The following is a 27,806-nucleotide window of genomic DNA, read 5'->3' on the forward strand; positions in this document are numbered from 1 at the left end:
CATGTAATTAGTTTTAATGGGCCCCAGGACTTTCTTTTCTTTTCCCAGCTAGTAGGTTTGTCTCTTCTCTATGTATTTTTCAGTAATATTTAAATTAGAATTCTAATGGAAAGATAAAAGTTGTTTCTGTTTGCTATAAAGCAAAGGTGATGAACTTATTTTTCTTGGGAGATATAGATTCATAGATAGAAAAATAAGTTAAAGTCCATACAAATAAAAGCAATTTTTAGTTTTTATTATTTCTTGATGAAAAAACATATTATCATAACTAGCGAACTACATTTGCATTATTATTTACAATTTATAGAAGTTGTTTATATAATCTCACTTAAATTATATTAAATAAGATACAATGTTGACTCACTATTATGTCCAATAAAAGGAAATATACAGGGTAGAGATAGAAAAGCAGGAGATAGGAAGATAGAAAAAGTGGAACAGAGGGGGGGAAATAACCAAAAGATGTAGTTAGGAAGAGAAATGTAAGGAGGGGAAATAGAGAGGTAAGAGGAAAAGGAGCCAAAACTAGGGGGTGGGGGGTGAAGAAGAAGAAGAAACATATGTAGAGACAGTAATAGCTAGAAAAATGACGTGAAGTTCAAATTTTTAGATGAGTATATTAGCCAGCAATAAGCTCTGCTCATGATATCCTGTTCTTCTCAACAGTTATCACTAGGTGAAGTTATCAACTGGGAGTCATTCCCTATTTTTGTGTTGTCCTGACAATAAGTCAGTTTTGAAAAATACATGGTACTCTTATTTTTCACAATTTCAGTTTATTTTTCAATATATTTATTTTTTCCATGATGTGCTGAAATGTCCATTTTGCTGGAGTTTTAGATCGTAGAAACATAACTAGAGGTTTTGCTTAGTTTACAAGCACTCCTTCAATGTCCCTTTAACACTTAAAAGTTATCAGAAGCTATTATGGAGTTCTCCCCTTGTTCTTTGTGAGATATGAGGCTAACTCATTTCATAATGGTAAAAGTTTCACAACCAGCTTTTTTTTTTTTTTTCATTTTTCTAACATTCTTTTTACTTTTAATCAAGGAAAATCTAGGTTTCTTTGTTTAATTGAATTATAGGAATTGGCACCAATGGTAGGTACTTTTTATGAAGATCCTTTACATATATTTTTTAATACTCAAAACAACCTTTAAGAAAGATAGTATCATTCTCATTTTACAAATACGGAAATTGAAACCCAAACTCAGGATCACACCTGAGGACACACAGCTAGTAAGTAGTAGCCCTCAGACCCAGATCTATCTTAACCCCAAAGCCCATGCTCTTTCCACTGTATTACAGCATAAGTGAAAGTCTCTCTTAATTAAATAACAAATAGATTATTGTTTTAAAGTATTTTATAGTTGCAAATTTAGTGTCCTGAATTTACCACTTATTAAGCTTAATGTCTTTCCTTTTACATGTTAACAAAATTTTAACACAATTATCTTTAATATCTTTTTCAGAATCCTCAATTTAATAACACGTCTACATATGTCATCTATGCTCACTTGCTACGACAGATAGCTACCTTAGTGGAAGCTGACCATCATTTCCTAGCTCACTGGTTTAAAAAGTAAATCATTCTATGATACTAAGAAGTTTTATAGTCTCACGGTTTTAAGTTTGATATTAGTAATTTTACAATAAAATATATTTAAATATTTTCAGGTCTTTAGAAATGATACTTATAATTCACAAAGCTTCAAAAGACAATTATAAAAATATACTTTAGTACTACATAGAGAGAAATTAAAAATCTTTTTTTAATGTAAGTAACACTTTTGCTTGTACAAGCTGTTGAGAATTTCTACTGCTTTCACATTTTATGTAGCACTTTGTTATCACTGGTTTTTTTTTTTATATATCTCAAAGGTAATGACTGGATTTTTCAGACATTACTATTTTAATATATGTCTTTTTTACTTCCTATCTATATATCAATAAATCTCACCATTATTTACGTGGTGCTTTCTTCTCACCTAAAAACATCATTGTGAAAAAGAGGTTAGCCGTCAGTATCAATTTGTAATAACACAATACTCCAAAGAACTATACTCTCATTATCAGTGACTTTTCTCCATGATTGATAAACGCTAAAGAAGCAGAATATTTCCAAAATAAATTTTAAATACAATTGATTCTTATTATTCATGGTAGTCATAAAGTTGCTGCAAACACTAAATTAGCAAGTATGGAACCATTGCATCTAGGAGAAATACAGGGTTAGGTTCCTGTGAGCCTCTGATCACACTTTTGTCAACCAGTCAATACATGACCTTCCTTTATGAGTGTTTCTGTTTAAAGACACTTTAATGTAAGCTGTTGATTTGTTTAAAGACACTTTAATGTAAGCTGTTGATTTGTTAACATTGAACTCATGGCCAGCAGCACTATAACGCATGCCTGAACAAAGCTTCTCTAATCACACACATTTTCTCTGGAAGGCACGTCACAGCTTCATGCACCTAGGAAGACTAGACACAACTTTAGCACTACACTTGAGGGCCATTTTGAAATGGCAAAATCACCAACAAAAGGCATAAAAATATGAAAAATGTGACCATGTAAAGGACACTCATTTGCATTATGAGAGCTAAAACAAGGCAGAATGTCACCTGTTCCCACCTTAACTGGGAATGTGCATGTCAAGGAGACTCAGATTTTTCACTGAGCTTTGCATATCTACAAATGACTATGAAAGCACAAGTATTCATTTTGGGGGTTACAATTTTAACAAGTAGGCAAATTTGCAAATACAGAATCTGTGAATAATGATTGAATATTGAAAATTAAATTCGTGGTACAAACTTTATAGTCATTTTGGTATTTATTATTTAATTAAGAAATTGTATTCAAGGTAAGATTTTCTATCTTTTCAAATGTTTGGCAATTTAAGAAATAGAATTTGGGGAAATAGTCTCAAATTTTGTGTATAGTAATGTAGTTTGATATCTAACAAATATATTCCCAAAATAGAAAATGTGAATTTTGATTGAAATTATTTCAAAATCTTTACCAGATTATCCCAGAAGAGGTTCAAACAATTGGTAGAGAGATTGCTGCAATTTATTTCTTTGCGCCTGTTTCCTGCAAAGCCTGAAGAATTTCCACCTATAACAAAGTGTTCCTGGTGGATACCATCAGCTTCTAAAGTGTTGGCTTTACTTAGTAGGTTTTTATTCTATCATTTTTACTTTTCTTTTATTAAATATTAGGGACACTCTTTAAAGATCTCAAAGTACTACAGAGGAATTCTTAAATTTTAAACCATTCCTTTAAAGGAAAGAATTGTAATTTTCTATTTTCCTAATGTATTTCATGATTCTTTTATAAGCATGAATCAAACTTTATGCCTTTTTCTGGGCAGTATTCTGTATTATGGCTATTAAGTGCATATGATATGCTAAGTAGTGATTCCTGAGAAAATAGGAACTTCCATTAATTACTGAGGCTCCCTAGGAGAGAACACACTGATGGGCAAATATATTAACATGAGTAGATGGCCATCTGCATACTTCCTTTAATACTACTATAATCTTCCCCATATGTTTCTTTTAAAAGCAAGAAATTGTTGGCTGCATTTTGACCACAGTTTTAGAATTACCCTTTTCATTTGGAGTTTTAGTTGTTTGAAATAGGAGTTTTTAGATCGAGGCTATCTGGTGGACATTAAAATAATGTATTAGAATGAATCGTGCATGTTGGAAAAGATCATTATGTTAGAATTTATCTTTACAGATACTGCAAACAATTTGGTTCACCCTCCCCTTATTCCTTATACTGATTTCTATAATTCTACATTGGATCACATTGATCTCATGGAAGAATATCATACTTGGCAGAGCTTTGGAAACTCTCACAGGTATGACCAAGAGCTCCTTTGATTATTCGCCTAAATGAAATACTATTCAAAATAGTGACTAGATTTTAAGTTTATATAAATAAAGCATACACACACCTTTACATATAAAATTATAAATATAGCTTAGCTATCCAGCCTTGAAATATCATTATATTTGTTAAAGCGTTTTCTTTTCTGCTACATTTTAAATTTATATACATGCTAATTTGGTTTTGGTTTGATTAATAGTATCTTTTCAAGAAGGGAAAGGTTCTGTCTTAGATCTTACATCTTATTTCTTATATCTTACTATTCTGTGTGCAATCGGCCAGCGCAGGAGTCGACAAACTTTTTCTGTAAAGGACTAGATGGTAAATATTTTTGGCTCTGTGAGCTATTCAGATTCTGTTTTGCTATTTTAGCACAAAAGCAGCCTTAAACAGTATTGTCCATGTCCCAAATAACTTTATTTACAAAAGCAGGTGGTAGGCCACATTCGTTCCAGAGGTCATAGTTTGCTGGTGCCCAGTCTAACACAATGATCACACACATATGTACACATACAAGCACATTCATTCCTTTTCTCCTTTATTCTGTAGAAAAAGTAGTTGTCCATTGCATACAGTATAAAAGGAAGAGATGTTAGAGGAAGGGCTTTACCACAGATTATTTATTATAGTAATATAATAGATTTTCAAAACACTTGACCAAATTCTTTAATGCACTGCACTTTATATCGACACTTCTAATTTGGATTAAACTAGCAAGACTATCCCAAACCTAATTTATTCCCAGACCATGGGATATTCAGGAGATTGCATTTATTCTAAAGAAGACTGAGTGAGAGTTACGATGTGGATTAAGTAAACTTAAAACCCCACATTAGTTCACAGATTGGTTAAATTTTCCATGTACCCACTTTATCAGAATTGGCCTAAAGCATAGAATGGACATATCGTATCTCAGTTTACATCTGAACACTCAGGACTAAACAAGAATCGAAGTTCTGGGGCCCTGGTCAGTCTGATGGATATTTTCTTGGCAAAGTTTATTTCACAAGAATACTTTCTTCTCCCATTTTAATATAATTGTAATGTCGTAGATACAAGCACAAAACAAATCTAAGAATTATTCCACATATTTCAGTGACAATATTTTTTAACGCAGAGCTTCCTCTAACCATTGTACCACAGCACTGGTGTACCAAGAATGACTTCCATCAGAGTTTTAACCCTAAGGTCCCTTCAGTCTTTGGACAACCAGCCTAAACCTGGAGGGGGACTTGGAACCCTGGGCCAAGTCACCTCTGGCCATGAGCATCCTCATCTGTTTAATTCAGTGTGTCATACGCATAGTATCATTTTTCTTGTGCCATGACAAGGGAAAAGTTGAGAAGCACTGTTTTAAAATACATAATAAAACCCATATATATCCTACTAAGTTCATAGCATTTTCTTTTTATTTCAAAAATTCTTTTTAGTATTTCCAAATTTTTTAGTTAGCATTAGTGATTCAAAATTATTATATACTCGTACCAAACAGCTGCTACTGTTTATTAGCAGTTTTGGCCCAGAGTGAAAGCCGTCTCATTTTCCGTTCACACTAGGGCTATCTCTTTTTTCCTCATAATGTCCTCCTTGGACCTGATAGTCACAGATGGACCACCTGATTATGTTCAGATGGATTCCACCTATAACTGAGAAATTCACTGCATTTATTTCTGGTGGCAATCTAACTCCTGAAGTGTCGTTGCTGCCATACTCATTCTTTCTGAATGCATTTCTCTCTGTTTAGTTTGTGGCTTTTTTACATATCGTAGAATGTTCTGACCCAGGAGAGGTTATTTTCATAACCTTTGATCATAATGTTGAGCCTTTACAAACAATATACTATTTCACATCACTACATCATTATAGTATTAATAGCAATATATTTTTATTAACTTTTATTGATCTTAAATTCATTACTTTGTCTTTTATGTACTGTAGTTGTTGCTAGATTTCTTTATTTCTGAAGCTCACATATCAGAAATAGCCATATAATAATGGATTCTCATATTAATTTGAGCCCACGAGTTTTCTGTCCTAATACTTTTCATCAGCACTTCTGTCTCCTGGTTCTGGTGTTGGCCATGTTTTTCATGGGTGATGATATCCACATGACTATATACATTGAAATTTTTTGTATAAATGATGTAAGTGATTAGCACACATTTCAGAACATTAGATGTAGCTTCTTTTGGAGAATAAAGGCATTGCACATCTAGTAATGATACATTCTTCACAGAGCTGTGGGAATTAAAAGAAGTGATGCACATAAAATCGTTTCGTAAGTGGTAAAACACAATACAGAAGTAATGTTTTATATTGCTAGAAGAGGTACCTTAGATTCCCTTAGTATAATTTTGCTAAAAATACACCATTTTGCTTTTTCTGTTTTCACTTGTTGAGCAGGTTTTCCTTCTGTCAGTACCCATTCGTTATTTCTATAGCTGCAAAAAAAATCATTATTCAAAGAGACTCAGAACAACAGATGATAAGCATCGCAAGGGTAAGCCAGCTATAAAAACATATTTATGCTGACTATAATCAATATAGTAAATAATTTAATAAATCAAATGTCTTGTGAATTGTTCTAGCATAATTAGGAAATGTTAAAAATAAAGTTCAGATTATACTCCCCCCAAAAGTACTTAAACCTGTTTACAGTATGGGAGACAAGACACCCCTCATCTCTTCTAAGCAACTTCTCATTATATTATAAATATAGCAGGAAGAATAAATGCTTCTCACAGATCCAAATTACTGGGAGCTTGTTGAACCTCATTTTGTAAATACCATACCCCAACTCCAGGTAACCAGCAGAGCGTCGGTGAACTGAGAAATAAGCCCAAAGATGGGGAAAGGTGTTTTATTGATTCTTAGGAAACCAAAATGCATGGAAGCCAATAGAAGCTGGGATAGCAGTCAGGCTGACTTCAGGCAAATTGTAGGGCAAGGTGAAGTTTATCTCTGAGCCTGTCCTTACCACTCTCTACCACTTATGTTTCAGCATAGCCCAGTAAAGTTATGTACTTTATATAATAAAGATTCAATGAGCTTTTTTTATTAGAGCTCTAAACTATTGTTCGTGTATTTCAAGCATCTACTTGTGTGACATGATTGTTCACAACTTTAAAAGTTAGAGGGAAGCTTGGCTATGGTCTTCTTAAAAAGAGAAACATAGAGTAAAAAGAAATGATTTCTATGTCTTGTCTGAGACCATAAAAGGAATGTTAAAGCATAAATTGTAATACTTCAAAATACTATAAAAAATAAGAATTATTTATTCTTCAGTAATTCAGTGCCTGGAAGGTGAGTATTTCTTTCTATCACAGAGAAGGACAAAAGATGTGAGTAACTGGCGACATCCCAAAGTTGGCTTATGCCGAGTATGGGAGTATTAGAAGAAACTTTATTGCCTATGCTTACCAAGGGCATTCCAAAGCCACGCTGCCCCCCCTGAAGAATAAATTTAAATGAGTATAATTAGCACCAGAATTGTTATCACTTGGTCTTGGGTAGATACTGGTTCAAAGATTAGTCTGTATAGCAAGTCATTTTGACATTTTCTATTGTATTTGTACAATGTCGTGTGCCTTTTTAGTACTTTTTTACATTGGGCTATGATTTTCTGTATTGGTAAGAAAAAATCTAAATAGCTAGACGTTTTTTAAAAATTTTCTGAGCAATTTTCTGTGTTACACTTAGGATGATATCTTTTCTTGTGGAATTTTTCTTCTATTTAAAAGAAGGAGAGTGGCAGATATAGACTCTGTCACAGGCTGAGTCTTCCACAGAACATGAAAGGAAATGAGTAGAGATTGAAGAGTCAAGTGGCATTATGTTTGTATGAGTGTTTCCCAACATTTTAATTTGTAAACTGCCATACCACTTGGAATTAATAACGGGTGACTATTTTGACACAAGGACAGTCATACAGGTAGTCATTGTAAGCAGGAGCTTACATGGTACAATCTAAAGTTGCCAAAGAAGTTTCCTAACCTAAAAATAACTAAATCAAACTGTCTAGAATTCTATCATTTTTGAGTTATTTCTTTTATTTGGAACATTTTCTGGTAAATATGAATTCCTGATGGGAGGAGTAGCCACTAAGCTTGTCTGCCATTACCATCCTAGTATGAATTTGTTTAGTAGATATTTTCAGTACGATAGCTCCCCGGGATCTAGACGGGGAACAGAAGATAGGAAAGAGTAGGAAAAAAGGTCCGTAACACAGGATACTATCCTAGGAATATAGATTTCTTTTGTAAGGGTGAACCTAGAAAAGCAAAAAGCAGTTAAAAGCAGTTATCATTGAATGTTGGAGAAATAGAGAAGGCTCTGAATTAGAGTTTTTTTTATAGTAATCTATAAAATCATAAGTAGCCTTAAATTGTGTAGATTTGGGATATTAAAATTTTATTCATTAAAGCAAATTGCTATATGTATTTAAAACATCTGATATGTTCACCTTTAATCTGCACAGTAGTTTTTGTTGTTACCAAAAAATTGTCTGATAAGGATTTAGGTAAATAAATATACAAGCATGTAGATGTTACATGATAAATAGCATTTATATATTCCTTTTAGATTTTTTAAAATATGTTTTTTACATACTCAGTGCTTATATTATGAACAGACATGAAAAATAGATTTTTTATCACCCATATCTCCATCATCCAAGCATAATTATTAACATTTTAGTAAATTTTCTTTTTATGTTTTTTCTATATTATCTTTAAAAGACAGCAGAGTTGAAACAATGTTGTACACACAGTTTTGTTCTCTACTTTCTTCAGTTGTGCCTTCCTTGTACTGTTTACGTAGACTATTTTTTAGTAGCTGTATTATATTTCATTAGCTGGATATGTACTTAGGGTATTTCTAAAGTTTTGTTTCTATAGATGATGCTGTGATGAACATTTCACTGTATAAAGTATTTTCTGTATTAGAATTCTCAGAAATAGAATTATTGGGACAAAGGATGTGAATATTTTTAAGGCTTTTGATACATGTTGACAACTTACTTTCTAAAAGTAGGTTAATTGTGCTTTTAGAGACAATTTAATATGCAAAAAAGCCCAGCTATATCATCAGTAGTATGTACCTTGTTTTAAATGTTCTTATTTTATGTTTTTATTTATTAAATGGAAAACTTTGTTATATAAGAGATAAGACACATGGAAACTGTAATGCAACATTCTTTACTACAGATGATGAATGATTTTTGGTCCTCCATTTTGTACCCCATTTGGCTCTCATTATTATAAAATGAACTAATCCATTTTTGCAAATAAAAATGTGTATAGTTGATTTTATGAAAATGTTTAAATGAGAGATGGCATAGACAAGAATTAAGTGATTTTTACTAAAGTATTTAAATGTTTTAAATGAAATTAAAGTTTAAGTAAAAGTGAAAATGTTTACTTTCTTATTTAATTAGCAAAGTCTGGTGGATAAAGTTTCTCGAAGACAGAGACCTGATATGAATATGTTATTTCTAAATATGAAAGTAAGGCGGACACATCTGGTTAGCGATTCACTTGATGAGGTATAATTTATTCCAAAATGATACTAATTGATTAAAGCTCTAGATAAATTCTACAATATGATTTATTACAAAAATCTTAGTAAGCTGTTTTTTATTTCTCTATACTAGTGATTGTGCTTCCTTAAATTTTGATACTATAGTTAAAATCAGTTCTATATTCATAATTAGGTCTTATATTCATTTTTTGTATGTTTATTAATGATTTGTTATTATTTCCCCAGAAAATAATTTGATGTAGAACACTGAAATGAGTAATACATGTTTCTTAGTATGTAACTTGGATTCTGTACTCACCTTTGTTACTGCTTAGGTGGGTAATAAGTTATTTTAACTTCTCCAGGCCTCAGATTACTCATCCATAAAATTAGAGGTCTGTCCTGCAGGGTAAATTGGGCCTGTTCAGTTTCAGACGTATTTTGATTGCATGTCATGTGTAAAGCTTCCTGCATGTACAGTGCTTCGGCTAGATCTTCATATGGCCAGTAGAAGATGATGGCTGATTTAGCTATGTGATTTTCTAAAGTTTAGTGTTGACAGAAAGTTAAAATGAAATGAATTATTGTATTTTGTAGTCTGATAAATTAAAATTTTTGAGACAATATGATACCAGGAGACAGTAATCTTGGGCAAGTTACCTGACCTCTCTAATTCTGTTTCCTGATCCACAAAACAAACATAGTAAACACCTAGCTCACACAGTGTCTGTCAAATTTATTGGATGGATGGATGGATGGATGGATGTGTGGATGGATGCATGGCATTTTGTGACATTGTAAGTAAGATAAAGACTATGTAACACATTTCTCAGAATTAAAAAAGTTAATTCCTTTTTCACTGCTCTTTGTTCTCCTCTACTACATAATACCTTCAAATAGTTAACCCGGAAAAGAGCAGACTTGAAAAAGAAGTTGAAGGTTACATTTGTAGGGGAAGCTGGTTTGGATATGGGTGGCTTGACTAAAGAGTGGTTCCTTCTTCTAATTCGCCAAATTTTTCATCCAGATTATGGTGAGTATTTAATCTAATATTTATGAACAATGTTTCTTCATAATTGTTAGAGTCAAGTAATCACCCTTATTTTTGACCTACTCTATGATTTTACAGAATTTTTGTCAACCATAAATGTTGAATGATTGTTTAAGGACTATTATGTAAATTTTAAAAATTGACCAAATTGATGATCGAAATGCTAATTATCTTGTTGGGAATCCTAACAAAATGTATCAAGACTAAAAGTATGCATTTGTGAGGAAACATCCAAATCTTTTCTGAGTAAATGCACAAAAATTGTCATTGAAAAAAATGTGAAATTAAAAAACAAAACTATAGTTTGCTTTACACTAGTATTTGAAGCCTCTTTCATTAAATAATGAGTCATTTTAATAAGAATTCATTAAATAATTTTTAAGAAAAATAAGCCTTTGAAATTTAAATTTGACTTTAGAGAAACCATCTATAGAATTCTGTTTTTCTGAATTTATATATATATGTGTTTTCTTTATATATGTGTATGTATGTGTATTTCTGTGTGTGTGTGTAAACATAATTTTTCTAGTGATGGGAAATAGAGATGACATGAGTAAATTGAAATCTCCAGATAATCCTCAAAATTAATTTTGATCAAACATATACAAAACTATAGTTTTTATAAAGTCTGATTAGTTTCTATCTTTCTATTTCTACCCCTTGGTTCAGGATACCGGTGAACAATAAAATGCCATAAAATGCTCTTTCTATATATGTAATATATATTTATATTTGCTGAGATTTGCAAATATATATGGTCCCTTAAAGAATCTGTGAAATTTTTAACACGAAAGATGGTTTGTAACAGAACTATTGCTGAAATGATTTGCTTCTACTAGATGTTGTGTACATTTTTACCACTGTGATTTTTTTTAAATCAATCATGTTAATAATAAAATTATGTGGGTTTTTTTTCAGGCATGTTTACATATCACAAGGATTCACAGTGCCATTGGTTTAGCAGCTTTAAATGTGATAACTATTCTGAATTCCGATTGGTTGGAATTGTATCCTTTAAACTTTCCACTAGGAGGTGCTAATAGACTAGAGATTTCAAAAGATTGTATGTATCTGTATTTTAAAAAATTGTTCTCTTTAATCATCTTATCCAAATTAAATATTCTTGTCAAATTTACTAATATATTTTCATTAATCTTTGTTATATATAATATCACAACTATGTGATATCAGTAGATTAAATTAATTCAAAGAAATGGCCGAGTTTTGATTTTTTTGGGAAACCTTATCTCAAAATAAAAATGGTTATTTCCTATTTCACATTTAATCAAAGTTATCAGAAATTAAGGCATTTTTTAAAAAAACAAAGTATTTTTCATTTAAAGTATTTTTCTATTCTTTCCCTTTGTGTTTATTTCACTCAGTTTATTAAATTGAAATTGAGGAAATTAATATGCCCCCAAATTCTGAAACGTAAAGGAGGCACCCATAAAAATTGAAAATAGAATGTAATGGGAATATTGAAAGTGTACAGCATTATTATATAGTGTTTTTTAGATTTTAGGAATCTATTTGCCATCTGATTCTCATCAGGTGTGTTGTGGAGGGCACTCCTGCACTGGGTGGGAGATTGGACAAGAAAATGCTTCCTTACATTATTAGCTTCTTAAATTCTAAGAAATATAATTGTGTAAGAAAGGAGGGGAGAGTAAATAAATGAGGAATCACTGGAAATGAATAGGTTTACAGAGGAGGGGAAAATTCCACCTTTAAGAAGCTTACCGTCTAAATGGATGGATGCCCACCAGTGCAGAGTAGTCTGTCCTCAGAGTCAAGGGACCAAATGGCATTAAGTGATAGGGAGTTCTGAGAAGAAAAAGATGCAATGTATTTCTTCCAGAGAAGGTAGAGATTTAAAAATGGAACAATTACATTTGATTAACACAGGGATAGAGAGATTGGGACATTACAGGCTGAATTGTGCTGGACTTGTTACAGTAAAATGAACACACTGAGAATTATGAAAGATACCATCAAAAAAAGAATTAAGAGCCATCTTACAAGCTTTGTATGTGTCTTTGTTACTTCTGTTGGAGTATATTCTGAGGAATGTATATCGAAGTTGAGAGACTGGATGAAAGAAGAGATAATAAAAACTACACATTGAGATAGTAAACTTGATTTGAAATTTTGTATATATTGTCATGTCTAAAGCTACCAAAGGCTAAACTCCACAATATAGGAGAACACTTAACAATTCTTAGATTCCTGGTTTTTATTCTGTTATCTGCAGTAATCAGTTGTTGAATGTCTCAGCTTCAATGAAGGCCTGAGTGATTGATGCTTCTCACTACACTATGACCTATTTAAATTTCCTGATATATTAATGTATGTTTGTCATGCTTTACATTCATATATCACAACTTAGATTTGGGTGATATTTTGAGTTTCTAATATTATAATAAACTATATCTTATTTAGTCATCATATTTTTAAAATGGTACTATGCATAAAATCATGAATTTGCTCATTTTTTTAAATAGACATTAGTTTCTCTTCAGCCATTAACCCAAAGAGCATATTAAGCATGTTTACATGTTGCATATTTCAAGTTAATTAAATCTAAAAATTATAACTGCTACTATCTCATTATTTTTATTTATTACACACACACATAAAACCTATAGAAATCAAAATTGATGCCCTAAAAAGCATGATACTATATATAGGAAAAATGTGAGATAATAGTGGATTGTGGTCATATAAGGAATTAGAAACTGAAAATTGAGAAGTAACAGGCATAATCATTGAGAAAATACAGTCAGCTCCATGCATATCTCCAGTTTTAAAATTTTAGGAGCAAAGATGAGTCAGTCTAGTAGTTTTGACGGTATTGTGTTTTTAATATAGTTACTTTTAAGCATGAGAAGGCCTTGAAGTTTACCAGAAATGTTGTAGTAAAACCTACAATAATTGTTGTAAAATGTTTTGAAGATTACACGAAGAGCCATGATGTAACAATGTTTTAAAACCCATACCAAAGGAGCATTGAAACTAAGAGTAAGGGGAGTATAGTATAGTACAAGGTTTTCAAACTCTGCTCTATTTGTACCGGTGGCTCCAACAGAAAACTTACCCCAGCCCCAACCCTGCTTCATGAGAGCAGGTTGATTTAGTGTGAAATGAAACGTGCCTCTGCATGGGGGTGTACCCTGTAGGAAATCCTGTGAGCCTACTTTCTCATCTGTGAAAAACCTGCTTTCAAAATTGTAATACTTAAAATTTTTTAAATGCAAAATGCTTAAAACTTGCCACCATATACATGGACAACGTATGTAACCTGCAATTCTGTATCCCCCATAACAATAAGATGAAATAAAAAAAAAAAAAAAAACTTGCCACCATAGTAGATGATCATAAATAGTGACTTTAATAGTATTGTGGTTATCATTGTTATTGCTATCGTTATGATTATGGAAATATGTTAGAACATATATTCAGTGTCTGTCCCCTTGAACACACTGTTCAGTCTCTGTTTATATGCTTACCTATATAGTAGCATATCTGTTTTTTAAGTTATTATCAGCCTTCCTTCTGCCTTAGCAAATTGAAATATTGGCAGTCTTCCAATTTTTTAAAAATTGTTTTTAGTAATTTATGGAGTCTATATGTTTGGATTTCCTTTTGAGCCTATAAAATTAATTTCTTCCTTAATAACTTTATTTAATAATTGGCAGTTGAAATATTAGGAAATTTAATCTAAAACCTCTCTTTCAGCAAAGGATAAGTATATTCTGCCATATAACTGATAAAAGTAGGCAAAATTTATAAATACAACATCTGTAGCTTTTTAACTTCAACACTTTGAGTAAACTCCAAATAACAAAAGCCTTTCAAGTTTTACTGTAGGAAATTACTTATCCTATTAGCTAATAAATACCATGTATATGTCTATATGTTTATTCAATTTACCTCTTTTCTTCACATAGTCTGTATTTAATTTTAAATTAACTAAAATTACTATTTCCAAAACCAGTAGTATATTCTGCAGTGTGTTCTACTGAATAAACAGCTGCTGCTACTTATAAAATCACCAATGCCTTTGTTTAAATTTAGAAAATTTTTTTATATGTTAAATAATTTACAGAAATGTCTGAAGTTGCTGTTTATTATGATCTTAGATTAGGGAAATCATTAAATACTATCAACTGAACCATTCCTTTTTGCATGACTTTTGGTAATCAAGGAATTATATATAATAAAGGGGAAATAAATGAAAGAGAGGAAAGGATGTATGTGGGACTAATTAGAAAGTCAGTGTTAAATCTGAAAGAAGTATGTGAGAAATAGACTGATGCATAATTCAAAACTTATTTGTTGTCATGGATTTTATGTTAATGCTTAACATTTAGTATGCATAGCTTATGGGACTAGCTGTTTATAACAGCATCACCTTGGATATTCGTTTCCCTCCTTGCTGTTACAAGAAATTATTGAGCCCTCCCGTCGTTCCTAGTGATCAGAACATACCAGTAGGCATCTGCAGTGTTAATATTGATGACTTATGTCAAATTATGCCTGTAAGTATAAAGTTATGAAATGTCTTGTCCTTAATGCTAAATCATCTTCTACCTGCACAGTCTCTCTCCTCCTAATGCTATTCTTTCTTTTAAATATGGTTTTCCTCTACCTTTACAACTCATCTCCTTTTTCAACCAGCTTTCTCATTCCTTAGAGAGACATGTCACCCACTTTGCAGGACTCCTAAGCTCTTACAGCATAGTAGGAACAGACTTTGAAGTCAGAGAGGCAGTGATTTGAATCCAGATTCTGCCACTTATTAGCTCTGTGAACTTGCATAAATTATTTAATCTTTCTGACCTCTAGTTTCTTTATGTGAAACAATGAGATAGTTTTTATTAATAATTAAAACCAGTAATGACAATCAAATCTATGCCAGCCTAGATTTGTGTGAAAATTTCTGGTTTTAATGAGATAGAAAATTTATTATGTAAAATATTTAACATCATTCTAACTATGCTATTATTAATCATTTTTCTAATTTAAAATGAACTTTAATTTTTTCATAAAACTTGAAAATTTTTTGGAAATACTGGGTCAATTTTTCTATTTTTAAATCCTTATTCATGTATAACTTGAGTTATGACATAATGTGAGAAAATATTTCTTCCAGTGTTCTCAGCTTTTTCTTGGGAGGGGAGGGCACTTTAACTGAAATGTAGAAACTACTTAACATGTATGGACTGTGTGTTTTGTGTTTAAAAGATGAATCATAAGACATTAGTATATTTTTCTAAGAATATAAATTGAAAGTGGGAAGTATTTCGCAAACAATAATGTGGCAGATAGCAGTGAATTATGATGGAAACTACATTAGAGATGCACTTAGCTTGCTGCTTAAGGATAGAGCCCAGAGTTACGCCTCTGATTTGAACTGGGTAGTTTCCTCCTCTATAACCTATATTGAATTTTTCCAAGGCTCTGGATGGCAGAAATCATTAAGCATTTTCTGCCCTGGAAAATACATCTCAAATACGATCTTTATTCTGAAATCTGAAAGAGTTTACTCCTTATTTCACATAGAAGTGAACTATAGTAGATCTGCTTAACTATTTTGAGTAAAATGCTATTTGATTTTAAAAGACCTATATAATAGATTTCTTTTTATAGGAGTTGGCCCATGGATTAAGTGAACTCTTATCATACGAAGGCAATGTTGAAGAAGATTTCTATTCAACGTTCCAGGTACTATTAAGGGCAAACAGATGTCTGTTAACCATGTATTTCATATATGAAAAATGCCATTTGCTATTAAACACCCACTGTTAGAAAAGATGAATGAGGATTAATCAACACATACAATTCCTTGTCTTAAAGGCTCTTAACCTGATAAAGTAGAGATGGTGAAGCAGACACATTTAGATGAGCAGTTAATGAATGTGTTTAAAGAAATTCACCAAGGGTAAGGGTACTCTGTTAGGCAATTACACGTTCCCTTGACTTGGTTACTTTCTCAGAGCTTTTTAGTTTCTAAAAATAAGCCTCTCCTGTAGCTTCAACCCTAGAAGTTAGTAGTAGAAACTAATGTGTCAGGCCAAAACGCTCTCATTTCCACTCCCCTTACAATAGTTGGGAGATGGAAATTTCAGTGATCCACATAGCTCCAAAGACCTGAGTATTATTATCTAGATAATACAGCCTTTCTGTAGTTTGTATAAGGGAGAGGGAAAAAAAACCTGTTCTTTTTAAATTTTACAAACGTGGTCATTGAATCCTGTTGTTTTATCAGTCATACCAATAAATATGTGTGATGGCATCTCCCATCAGGTTTTTCAAGAAGAATTTGGAATAATTAAGTCCTATAATTTGAAGCCAGGTGGTGATAAAATTCCAGTTACCAATCAAAATAGGAAAGGTAAGTTAATACCATTTTTAATTAAAATTAATTAGTACTTACCATTTACTTTTACTATTTAACACACATAAAATTGCTTTCCAGAATATGTACAGCTTTATATTGACTTCCTTCTCAACAAATCCATCTATAAGCAGTTCTCTGCATTTTATTATGGATTTCATAGTGTGTGTGCTTCAAATGCCCTAATGGTGAGTTTAAAACTTTAAATTGAGTTTTCAGTTAGGTTTTGTAATACTGTAATAGTGACAAATAATTTTTAAATATTTTAGTGTATAAGCTTTTAAAATAGAAAATGTTTTCTACTTTTTAAAAATAGAGCTAGAAATAAAAAGTTCTCTTATTTCAGCCTTAATTCTCTAGAATTCTCCGGGGAAAATTACCCCGGTCGGTTCATTTTTCTCTCCGCTTTTGCTATGTCTTTAGAGCTTTACAAACTTTCCCCAAGTAGAGTGGATAAAGAGATCCATGAACTCAGGGTCTTAATACTGAGGGACAAGGCACAAAAAAAAGAGTTAATATATAGCTCCAGGGCAAAAACCACAACTTCTTCCTGATTAAGGAACATATTTATAACTGCTTCCCGCTGCTTCAAGTGTCCCTCAACAATTCTGAGTTGCCTTTCACCCATAGGAAGTAGTTTATCTTCAGAGTCGTGGTGGACTTGGGTTGTTTTGACTTGTCTTAGCCATGTGAATATGGGTCAGCTTCTACTTAGAATACCACGTCAGAAATATCATGTGCTACCCTTCACCCCAGCTACCCAGGGCCTGCTCCATCATACCACTTGTATCTCCCCTCCGTTTTATTATGAGGGATTGGAGTTAGGTTTTTCATTTGAATTATTTTTCACAGGAGAAAGAAATGGACTATAGAGGTTACTTTGGGGCAGGAGTAGGTAGCTCACAGTCTTTCCAGCTTATTTTAGAGTAACCTTTGTAATATGTTTGTTTTTGAAAGTACCTTTGAAAAAGAAGCACTTTATTGAGCTCTAATTAAGTTTTGTCTATGACGCACTGGTAGTTACTGGGGTAGAGAGAGGGAAAATAAGAATTAAATGGCATAGCATGGTCTCTGTTTTTGAGAGCTTTAATCTCTTTAGGTGGGAGACTAACCCACTTAAAAGATGAAAAAAAAAGCAAGAGATACAAATAGATTGTACCCAAGTACCCAAACTCTACAGCACACAAGTATTATGGGATATTGGAAGGAGGCAGGCAGATCAGGAGATGCTGGAGCTTCATTCTGGGTTTGGGGGAAGAGTCCTTTGCATTTGTTTAAGTCACTTGTTTTTCTGGCAAACTACTAATTACTATTTTACAAGATTTATAAATCTCCAGAAGCAAAAATATCTTGCCTCAGAGGGAAAAATATGCGTGGAGAAGATTTTTTCTTCGACAAAAATTGTTTGATGTACTGTAAGAGAAGTCATGGTTTGTGTGATTTGATTCAGTGAAAATAGTTACAATTCCATTTAAAACCATCATTTTTAAATTATCTCGTTTGATAAATAATTATTGGCAGCTGCTTTGTCCAGAAGAGGTTGAAATTCTGGTCTGTGGAAGTCCTGAACTGGATATGCATGCTCTGCAAAGAAGTACTCAGTATGATGGCTATGCAAAAACAGACTTAACTATAAGGTGAGCTCTCTATACTTCTGGGGTTGTGGAAAAGGAACAACAGAGAATGCGGTTCATTTATTTGTATAACTTAACAATCTTTGAATCAATCAAGTTATCTGAAATATTGAGGAGTCCCACACTATCTTATTTTATCTCTAGAAAGTAATATGAGACTATTAAATATGAAATCACTTAGCATTCCCCTTGGGAGAAAATTATATAAATAAGTTTCTATAAAAGTTTAGAGATTTGACTTAAAAAAAATGACTTTGGTCCTAGAATTTCGGGGATGCTGTACTTGTAAATAGCATTTTAATAACACTGTTGAAAGATAAGACTTGTAAACTATATCAGAGAAAAATGGTTTCTGTACCTATCTACTGTTGGACTACGTACACAATTTTATAAAAATCATTTTATAATAATTTTAGTCAAAAGCCTAATTCATATACAAAAGCTCATCATTCTTTCATTTTACATTAAGGATACTGTGTATGTTTAAGGAAAGTTTTTTCCCTTAGAGTTTCCTTTATATTACTTTATTATCCTATAGGATTTTTGTCAAAACGTTTTATGTAAATTTCTCTTGGTGTTCTCTAGATACTTTTGGGAAGTTGTGCTTGGATTTCCTCTTGATCTTCAAAAGAAGTTGCTACATTTTACTACAGGAAGTGACAGAGTTCCAGTAGGAGGGATGGCTGATTTGAACTTTAAAATCTCAAAGAATGAAACTTCTACTAACTGGTAAATTTTTAGATTGTAATTCTATTTTTAACCTATAGATTATTGCTAATACTAATATTACATTTGGAATCAAGAGATTTATTCAATCTGAAGTCATTTTCATAGAAGAAAACATGGCCTTGAAATAAGAGACTTTAGCTGAAAGTTTTTGATAGTTGTTAATACTGATAATTTGTTTCCATCAACTTTTTACTTTGATAAGTCAAATAAGTGCTTTATAGTCTCTTACAGAACCTGTTGTCTGCCCTTAATTTTTATTTAAATATTTTTTTTTATTTTTAGGAAAAATAATAAATTGGGGTTTCTTGTTTATTTGTGAGTTGTTGTTTTGTTTTGGTTTTTGGCTATCATAGTAAGTACCAGAAGTACTTCTAGTACTAGTCCTCTTTGTTTTTTAATCTCATGCTCTTTGCATATGAAGTAATGGTGATGATGGATTTAAGTTATTTTCTAGTAGTGTTAATGAATTAATGCTGATCTACTTACTCCCTTTCCCAAATACCTGATAATTTGTAAAGCTAATTTCAGTAGATATAACTTTGATTATAATCATTGTTTTCTCCTGCCCCATACATTGAACATTACCTAAGTCCTGTCAGTTCTTCCTTTCATTTTAGAACTACAATCTGTCCTTTGTTTTCCCACTGCCACCACCCTGGTAAAGTTATTTTGACCTCATTTCTAGCTTATTTAAATAGCCTCCTTTCTGGTCTTCCTACTCAGGGTTCTTCCCTTTCTAATTATTTTGCCAAATTCATTTTCCTTAACACTTTTTTGATCATGATATTTCCTTGGGTAAAAATAGCGTTATTGCTCCCCACTAGTTTAAGTTCTAGAATCTGGAGCCTGTGAAATAAAACTCTAGTCTTCTCCCTCAGCCTACCTACCAATTTTCATTTCTTCCCATGCTTGAGTCAACTGGCTGTTTTGTTAATGCCTTAAACACATTTTGTGCCTTTCTTCCTCCATAAGTTTAAGTTGTTTCCTTTACATGTGGCATGTGCCTGGTATCTCTCTTAGAGACCCAGTTTAATGTTGACTTCCTCTGTAAAGTCAAAAATCATCATGCCTTCAGTGAGTTCCTCAAATATCTTATAGAAGTGATGTGCTACTTACCATATTGCGCTCTATATCTTAGTCATTTAGTTCTTCGAGACAGAGGTTATGCTTTATATGTCCCTGTATTCTCCATGTGGCCACCCATGGTAAGTGCCCAATAACTATTTCCTGAATGAATATTTAAGTTAGCATCAAGATTATATTTAAAACACAAAATAAATATTTATGTATATATAAACTGTAGAGATTTCTGAACAGAATTTACAATTAAAGGCCAAAAGTGAAAAAAATTCAAGAGAAGCCTTTTGAGATTGCAGATTTACTTGCTTAACAGAAACTAATTTTTCAGAATATTTGTCTTAAAAATATTGCCGATTCAAAAAGGATTAATCTATTTTAATACAAAGGTGACATTACGTGTAAACTTTTCTAATAATCATTATTTCAAGGATTATTTTGTGAACTAGCATGGCTTGTTAATGAATCTAGAGCAACTTTAGGACTCCCAGTGGGAACCTCACATATATTAAATATAGCCAACAATCAAAGACATGTAACATTTCAATCTGATGCAGTAGAGGTGTGCCTCAAAAGACAAGGACAACACTCCAGCTGAAAAGGGAGTTTCCATTCCTCTTACAAGGTCCACCATTTATAATCCACTAGATTTGTGCTAAAGAAGAACATTAAATCTTTACATATTAACAACACTGGTTTTGAAGTCAGACCAATCTGGATTTGAATATCGGAGCCACATCTTTACCAGCTCTGTAGCCTTGAACAGACTGCTTAACCTGTATATTTCCATGTCTGTTTTTCCTCACCACTTTTTAGGTTGTTTTGAGGCTTAAAGGAAACAATACATGTAAAAGCACTTAGCACAGTGCTTGAGTCTCATAGGCCAAGCACTCAGTAAATGCTGATTCTAATAATTTTTTTTTTTAATTTCATCTTATTGTTGTGGGGGATACAGAATTGCAGGTTACATACGTTGCCCATGTACCGCCTTTCCCCCCAAGTCAGAGCTCCAGGCGTGTCTGATCCCCAGATAGTGGGCGTTGCACCCATCATGTAGGTATATATCCCTCCCTTCCCCACCCCCCCCTTCCTGAGTCAGCACCTTCAAGCGTTACCATTCCCCAAACGGTGCGCAATGCACTCATTGTGTAGGCATACCCCCATCCCCTCCCCCACCCCCCCCTCAGTCTGATATCCGATCGGTGTCGTTCCCAGATGTGTATTTAGGTGATGATCAGGGAAACCAATTTTCTGGTGAGTACATGTGATGCTTGTTTTTCCATTCTTGGGATACTTCACTTAATATAATGGGTTCCAACTCTCTCCAGGAGAACCATAGAGATGTCGTATCTTCATTATTCCTTATAGCTGAGTAATATTCCATGGTATACATATACCACAGCTTACTAATCCAATCATGTATTGATGGGCATTTGGGTTGTTTCCACATCTTTGCTATTGTGAATTGTGCTGCTATAAACATTCGGGTACATGTGTCTTTGTTACAGAATGACCTTTTTTCCTTTGGGTATATGCCCAATAATGGAATTGCTGAATCGAATGGCAGGTCTACTTGAATCTGTTTAAGATACCTCCATAATGCTTTCCACAGGGGTTGCACTAGTTTGCAGTCCCACCAGCAGTGTATGAATGTTTCTGTCTCTCCACATCCATGCCAACATGTGTTGTTTTGGGATTTTTTGATAAAGGCCATTCTCACTGGGGTTAAGTGATATCTCATTGTGGTTTTGATTTGCATTTCTCTGATGATTAGGGATGTTGAGCATTTTTTCATATGTTTGTTAGCCATTCTTATATCTTCTTTTGAGAAGTTTCTATTCATGTCATTTGCCCACTTTTTGATAGGGTTGTTTGATTTTTTCTTGCTGATTTTCCTGAGTTCTAAATAGATTCTTGTTATCGGTCCTTTATCTGATGTGTAGTATGCAAAAATTTTTTCCCATTCTGTAGGTGGTCTGTTTATTCTCGTGACTTTCTTTGGCTGTGCAGAAGCTTTTTAATTTAATCATGTCCCATTCATTAATTTTTGTTGCTGCTGTGATTGCCTTGGAACCTGATTCTAATAATTTTAAGTCTTTTAATACAAGGGGACTTTCAAAGTTTAGTTTCTAATCATACAAACTTCTTTAAAAATGTTCTCCCTTTCTCTGGTGTATTCCCCATTTTTATTTATTGACTAGCAGCTATTCTGTTGCTGTGGAGTTACAAAGACAGCAGGAAAGGGTCCTATGGTATCTGCAGAAATCCTGAATGAAAATAACAGTGTCATCAGGTAGTGGGTTGGGAGAGCTGATGAAAAGGATTCGGAGGATGAGTCTTACATGTGCATCAAGGGCAGCAACATTAAAATTAAAAGTGTGGACATCTAGATATCCCCAAAATGCTCTTTTTGTTACTTTTTGACATTAAAGGCTGGAATATAGTAACATTATATTATCTACTACTATGTTAGGTGTTTTGTGTAGATAGCTCTTTTAATCTTTTAAATAATCTAGTTGGATGTTTTGCCCTATCACATTGATGAGAAAACTGAGATTCGGAGATATTAAGCACCTTGAACAAGATCCCACAGCTCATAAGTGAGGAAAGCAGTACTCAAATTCAGATCTGACTCCAAAGAAATGCTTCTCAAATGAAAATTTCTTGAGAGTAAGGACATTGACTGTCTGTAAACATAGCCTTAGTGTCTAGAATGGTACCTGATACATAGTTAGGTATTCAGTAAATATTTGTTCAGTGAAGGAATGGATGAATCATCTCTTTGCACAGCAAAATAGATTTGAACTTTTGTGTCCTGGTAATTTGAAAAGTTGCTTAGCAATCATTGTATGTGAGTTTTAAAACTTAATATTTTTTTTAAAATATTTCCTTAGGTTACCTGTGGCCCATACCTGCTTCAATCAACTTTGCCTTCCCCCCTACAAGAGCAAAAAAGACCTGAAACAGAAACTGATCATTGGAATTTCAAATTCAGAAGGCTTTGGACTCGAGTAACCTAGAAGACTTGAAATACAATATTTTATATGTAGCATTCACTTCCCTCTTATTGTGCCTTTAACCTTTTCATGTTTCTGTCTCAAAACAGTTTCACAAAGCTCACCAACTTTAAAATACTGAGTTTTTTTAAAATCAAATATGAAGTATGTTCAGCAAGGGGATAATTTTCTAAAAACACAGAAATTGCTTGAGTGAGGAAAAGACCACATGGCAGAGACAGGTATGGGTCCAGTCCCTCTTTTTTATAGCACTTTATCGTTCTCCGTAAGTAGTTGGTCACAAGTGTTCCACTGGGAAAGCAAAGCGCAGTGAAGAATGCATTTATGACGCAGTTGAACCCAGTGGCAGATTGTGCACTGCCAGCACACAGTAGCAAAGCAAATAGCTACATTGCCTTTAACATAAGGGGTGTAGCCGTATTTTCATATAGAGGGAAACAACAGTACAATTGCAAATGCAGTTTACAGGGTTTTTTGATATACTGGATGTGGTCCTGTAAGATTCTTTTCAACTGTTGCTGAAAAGCATGTAAATAACATAAAAGCCTGAGAATAATGGGATTTTGATAGTGCCATTTATTGCTAAAGATTTATTTTTACAAAGTAAATTCAGGGTTTTAGATGTGTATACAGCTTTTACAAATCAATAAAGATGATTGTACAAGAGTATTTTCAGACTAATTGGGTTCAAGGTTATATTCTTTTAAGTATTGTTAGTCTGCATGCACATTGGCAGTAAACTAGTTACTTGAGTACTCTGTAATATTTGTATAATGATCATTTCTTCTTAAGGGTCAAGATATTAGAAAAGAAATCAAATCTAATCATTGATGAATTATGTCAATTACAAGCACAAGAGAAAAGAACTGCTTTTATATATTTTGATTGGTGTACAAGACTTATAGCTACATTTTTTGATCACCAGTTGTACTGAAACACTAATTTTTGGAAAAGGTAGGATAAAGCATTTGACAAAAGTGAATACAATAATAGCATTTGTGTCAAAATGATATAGCTTGATGTAAAAATAAAATTCAGCGTTTTGGCCAAAATGTTTGTTTTTCACTGGATTCTGAATATAGGCGATTCAAAGTACCCTCTTTTATGGAGTTTCTAATAAAGTAGCATGTAAAAAGAAACTGCATTTTAAGTCAGATAGTAAATGGGCTTTTTTTTTAATTTATAGCAAATGAAGCAGTTTTATTAGCATGTTACAAATATTTCCAAATCAAGACTTCTCTACTATACTTTGACAGCTTTTCTTCAGAAAACTCTGAAGTTATATTTGCAATAACAATGAAACCAGCATTTAGTACCAGCATATGGTTCATATGTAAATAATACTTCCCAAAATTTTTTCTGAGTTAGGCTCTCTTCTTGTTGCTATGCTTCCTGCACCCAACCAGCAGCATTCTCCAAGGGTGGAGGAACTAATCAGCTTTTTCTCTAACAGTTCTGAAGCCAACCCATCAATCTTTGAGGAAAAGGAGTTGCTTTGTTTACCATTCTCTTTGAGAAAAAAGTGACTCTGCTTTTCCATTTGGGTTTATTATTTCAAGGGTATTTCTTCTTAAAAATCTTGGAAGGCCTAAGAGAGTTAAAGGCATATTGGTTTGGTTTGGTTTTGCTCTGTTTTTAATCTATATGCAAATAAAACTGCTTCTCTCTTACATTGCTTGAACTAGAAAGTAAGCTGTTTAATGTAGGTTACTACTAATAAGCACAAAAGAATCATGTATTAGAAACCAGATTTAATTGTTTTAAATAAAATGTAAACAAAGTATTTGGTAGAGATGACTCATGGAAAAATTGTGTTGGCCTGGTCTGCATGTTTAATGATGTGCTTGTATATCGATAGCTATGTCACTTTTAAATAAGTACACAAGCAAGCCAAATTTTTAAATTACAAAGTCCATAAATAACTGGAGAATTTTTGTTGTCTGTTGTTATTAAGTTGAAATTTATAACCATTTATCACTAAATTGCACATTGTCTTTATTTATTTATGCTCTGTTTTTGGTTTACAGTGTAATAATACCTCATTTAAAAAATAAAAACCACTACTGTTACATTTTGTTAATTTAAACAGTTAGAACATTCATGTAGTTACTTTTTATATATATAAAATCTGTTAATGAATTCTTGATTTTTGTATCTGCCACAGTAAATTAAAGCATTGCACAGTATTTATCAGTATTTACAAAATTTCCTGTCCTTTTTAAATCTTTGCTTAATCATATTTTTGTCTATATGATCAAAAGTTTTTAACAGTCCCTTTTTTTTTGTACAAATCTGTATTGTATTAAGTTAATTTCTGGATGAAATTTTTCAAATATTAAAATTATACAGTTGGTTAGGCTTCAGTTCATTTTTTGAACATTAGGCAATTAATTAAAACCATAGAGTTAAAATATTTTATAAATGTAAACTGTTCTTTGCATTATACTGTCTATGTCTTAAACTAGTGCTTAGGAAGATGGCTAACACATAGCTTCAAAAGATGTGAATTGTTGATATTAAGTATAACCAATTTCCTTAGCATATTTTCAGCATGAAACAATGTATATCCAATATTTGGATAACCACATAGGTAATCCACCAAATGAGTGTATTAATGTAATGCCAATGGAGTACACTCAGTAGTGAACTGAGTATGACATTTCATGGGCCACAGCTAGACAACTTCAGCTCTTAAGTATTCCTCCCCAAAATCATTCATTTGGCCTTTTTTCCCTTGTCCAATTTCCAATGCTTAAGGAAGGGAGAGAGGAGATTATGAGAATGCTGGATAGAATGTTATGGGTGATTAATGGAAGAAGATAGGTAGCTGAATGGAAGAAAGACCAGGGTGGGTTTTCACAGGGGAGAACACAGATCAATTCACCACCCAGTTGGCCATACGTCCATTACTCCTGTGCTTGGGTTTTGGAGCCAGACCACCTGGGTTTACCATTTACTAGCTGTGTTTCCTTGGGCAGATTAAGTTCCCTATGCCTCAAATGTAAAACAGAAATAATTGGTAAAATGGAAATAATAAACCTACTTACTTCATAGGATTATAGGGAAAATTAAATGAATTACTGTGTAAAGCATTTACACCATGTCTGGCATATGTTAATAGTAAGCAGTGTAAAGTGATGCAAGACCAATCATGGTGCTAATATGATAACATCTTAGAACCATTGCTTCTGAAGCCTTCTAGAGGTTTTTGGCTCTCAGACCCTGGGTTCAACCACAGGTTAAAGAACACAAAGTGCTTTTGAGGTGTTAAAATTGTATTAGGAGAATCTTTCTTATTTTAGAAACTGTGTTTTAAAATTTATCCTTATAGATGTCTCACTAGGCAAGAGTTTTAAACACTGTTTTATAGATGTGTAACAAGATATAAGTTTAAATTTAAAAATAAATGGAGTATATTTTTAATTAAATATTTTAAATATACAGAAAAATTTCAGAGATTAACGTAATGAAAGACCATGTCCCCACACTCACATGTAACAAATGTTAACATTTTGCCAAATTGTTTTTTTAATTAAAATTTGCAGGTGGAATTGAAGCCCCTTTTGTGCCCTTCTCCAATCCCAGTATATTCCGTCTCTGTTCCTCATTAACCTGTGGTTTGGGCGAATCCTTCCCACATTATGTTTGTATTATAAATGTACCAATCTGTAAGCACTATATAGTTATAGTTACATAATATATTCTACATATCTTTCCACAGATTTTTCACTCAATATTGTCTTTTCTAGAATTATCCCTAATGATATATTTAGATATGATTCATTCATTTTTTAACTGCAGAATAGAATCATTAAATGCATGTCCCACATTTTGTTGATCCATCCTCCTACACATCAACATTTAAGGTGTTTTCCAGTGTGAACCAGGCAGTTCAAAATATTGCACTTTGTTAATAGTCGTCACTGGAATTATGCATGCTTTTACTTTTCATTTCTTAAGCCACTTATCCAATACCTTGAACATCTATAGGATATTAATTAAAGGAGCAGAGATGAAGATTTATGGATCACTGATGGTGTATGTGGCATTTTATGTACATGATTTTATGTTTAATCTTTACAACAGGATAAAATTGATATTATTGTCTCCACATTACAGATAAGGAAGTTGAAATTCAGAGAGGCCTAGAAGCTTGCCAAAGATCACACAGCTGTCAAGGAGCCAAGGCAGAATTTGAACTCATGTCTGTCTGACTCTGAACATCACGATTTTCCATCTCACATGCTCCCCCAACCAGTGAGGCATTCCATTAATCCCCAAGCTTTAATTGTTCCCCTGGAAGCAGAGAAAACATTTTCTTGCCGATCAGACCAGGAGTCAGTCAATCTGGAAAAATAAGCACCACATGTACTCACCAGCAAATTGGTTTCCCTGATCATCACCTAAGTGCACATTTGGGAATAACACCAATTGGGTGTCAGGCAGATGTGGGGGATGGGGGAGGGGAGGGGTGTATACCTACA

At 32.9% G+C, this 27,806-nt stretch overlaps 1 protein-coding gene across 2 annotated transcripts in view; it reads left to right on the top strand.

Moving 5' to 3' along the window:
- HECTD2 (HECT domain E3 ubiquitin protein ligase 2) overlaps window positions 1-25,735 on the top strand; it is a 63,978-nt gene extending 38,243 nt beyond the window's left edge. For both annotated transcript variants that reach the window (XM_069459794.1, XM_069459792.1), the window contains exons 8-21: window positions 1,473-1,582; window positions 3,029-3,177; window positions 3,748-3,871; window positions 6,304-6,400; window positions 9,335-9,442; window positions 10,318-10,450; window positions 11,387-11,475; window positions 14,848-15,006; window positions 16,118-16,192; window positions 16,775-16,862; window positions 16,947-17,053; window positions 18,387-18,502; window positions 19,085-19,228; window positions 23,200-25,735. In XM_069459794.1, the coding sequence (XP_069315895.1) occupies window positions 1,473-1,582; window positions 3,029-3,177; window positions 3,748-3,871; window positions 6,304-6,400; window positions 9,335-9,442; window positions 10,318-10,450; window positions 11,387-11,475; window positions 14,848-15,006; window positions 16,118-16,192; window positions 16,775-16,862; window positions 16,947-17,053; window positions 18,387-18,502; window positions 19,085-19,228; window positions 23,200-23,320 (1,620 nt within the window). In that variant the 3' untranslated portion in view covers window positions 23,321-25,735. The remainder of the gene's footprint in view (window positions 1-1,472; window positions 1,583-3,028; window positions 3,178-3,747; window positions 3,872-6,303; window positions 6,401-9,334; window positions 9,443-10,317; window positions 10,451-11,386; window positions 11,476-14,847; window positions 15,007-16,117; window positions 16,193-16,774; window positions 16,863-16,946; window positions 17,054-18,386; window positions 18,503-19,084; window positions 19,229-23,199) is intronic.
- The last annotated feature ends 2,071 nt before the right edge of the window (window positions 25,736-27,806 follow it).

The sequence above is a fragment of the Eulemur rufifrons genome, chromosome 28, assembly GCF_041146395.1.
Source record: "Eulemur rufifrons isolate Redbay chromosome 28, OSU_ERuf_1, whole genome shotgun sequence".
Classification (NCBI taxonomy): Eukaryota; Metazoa; Chordata; class Mammalia; order Primates; family Lemuridae; genus Eulemur; species Eulemur rufifrons.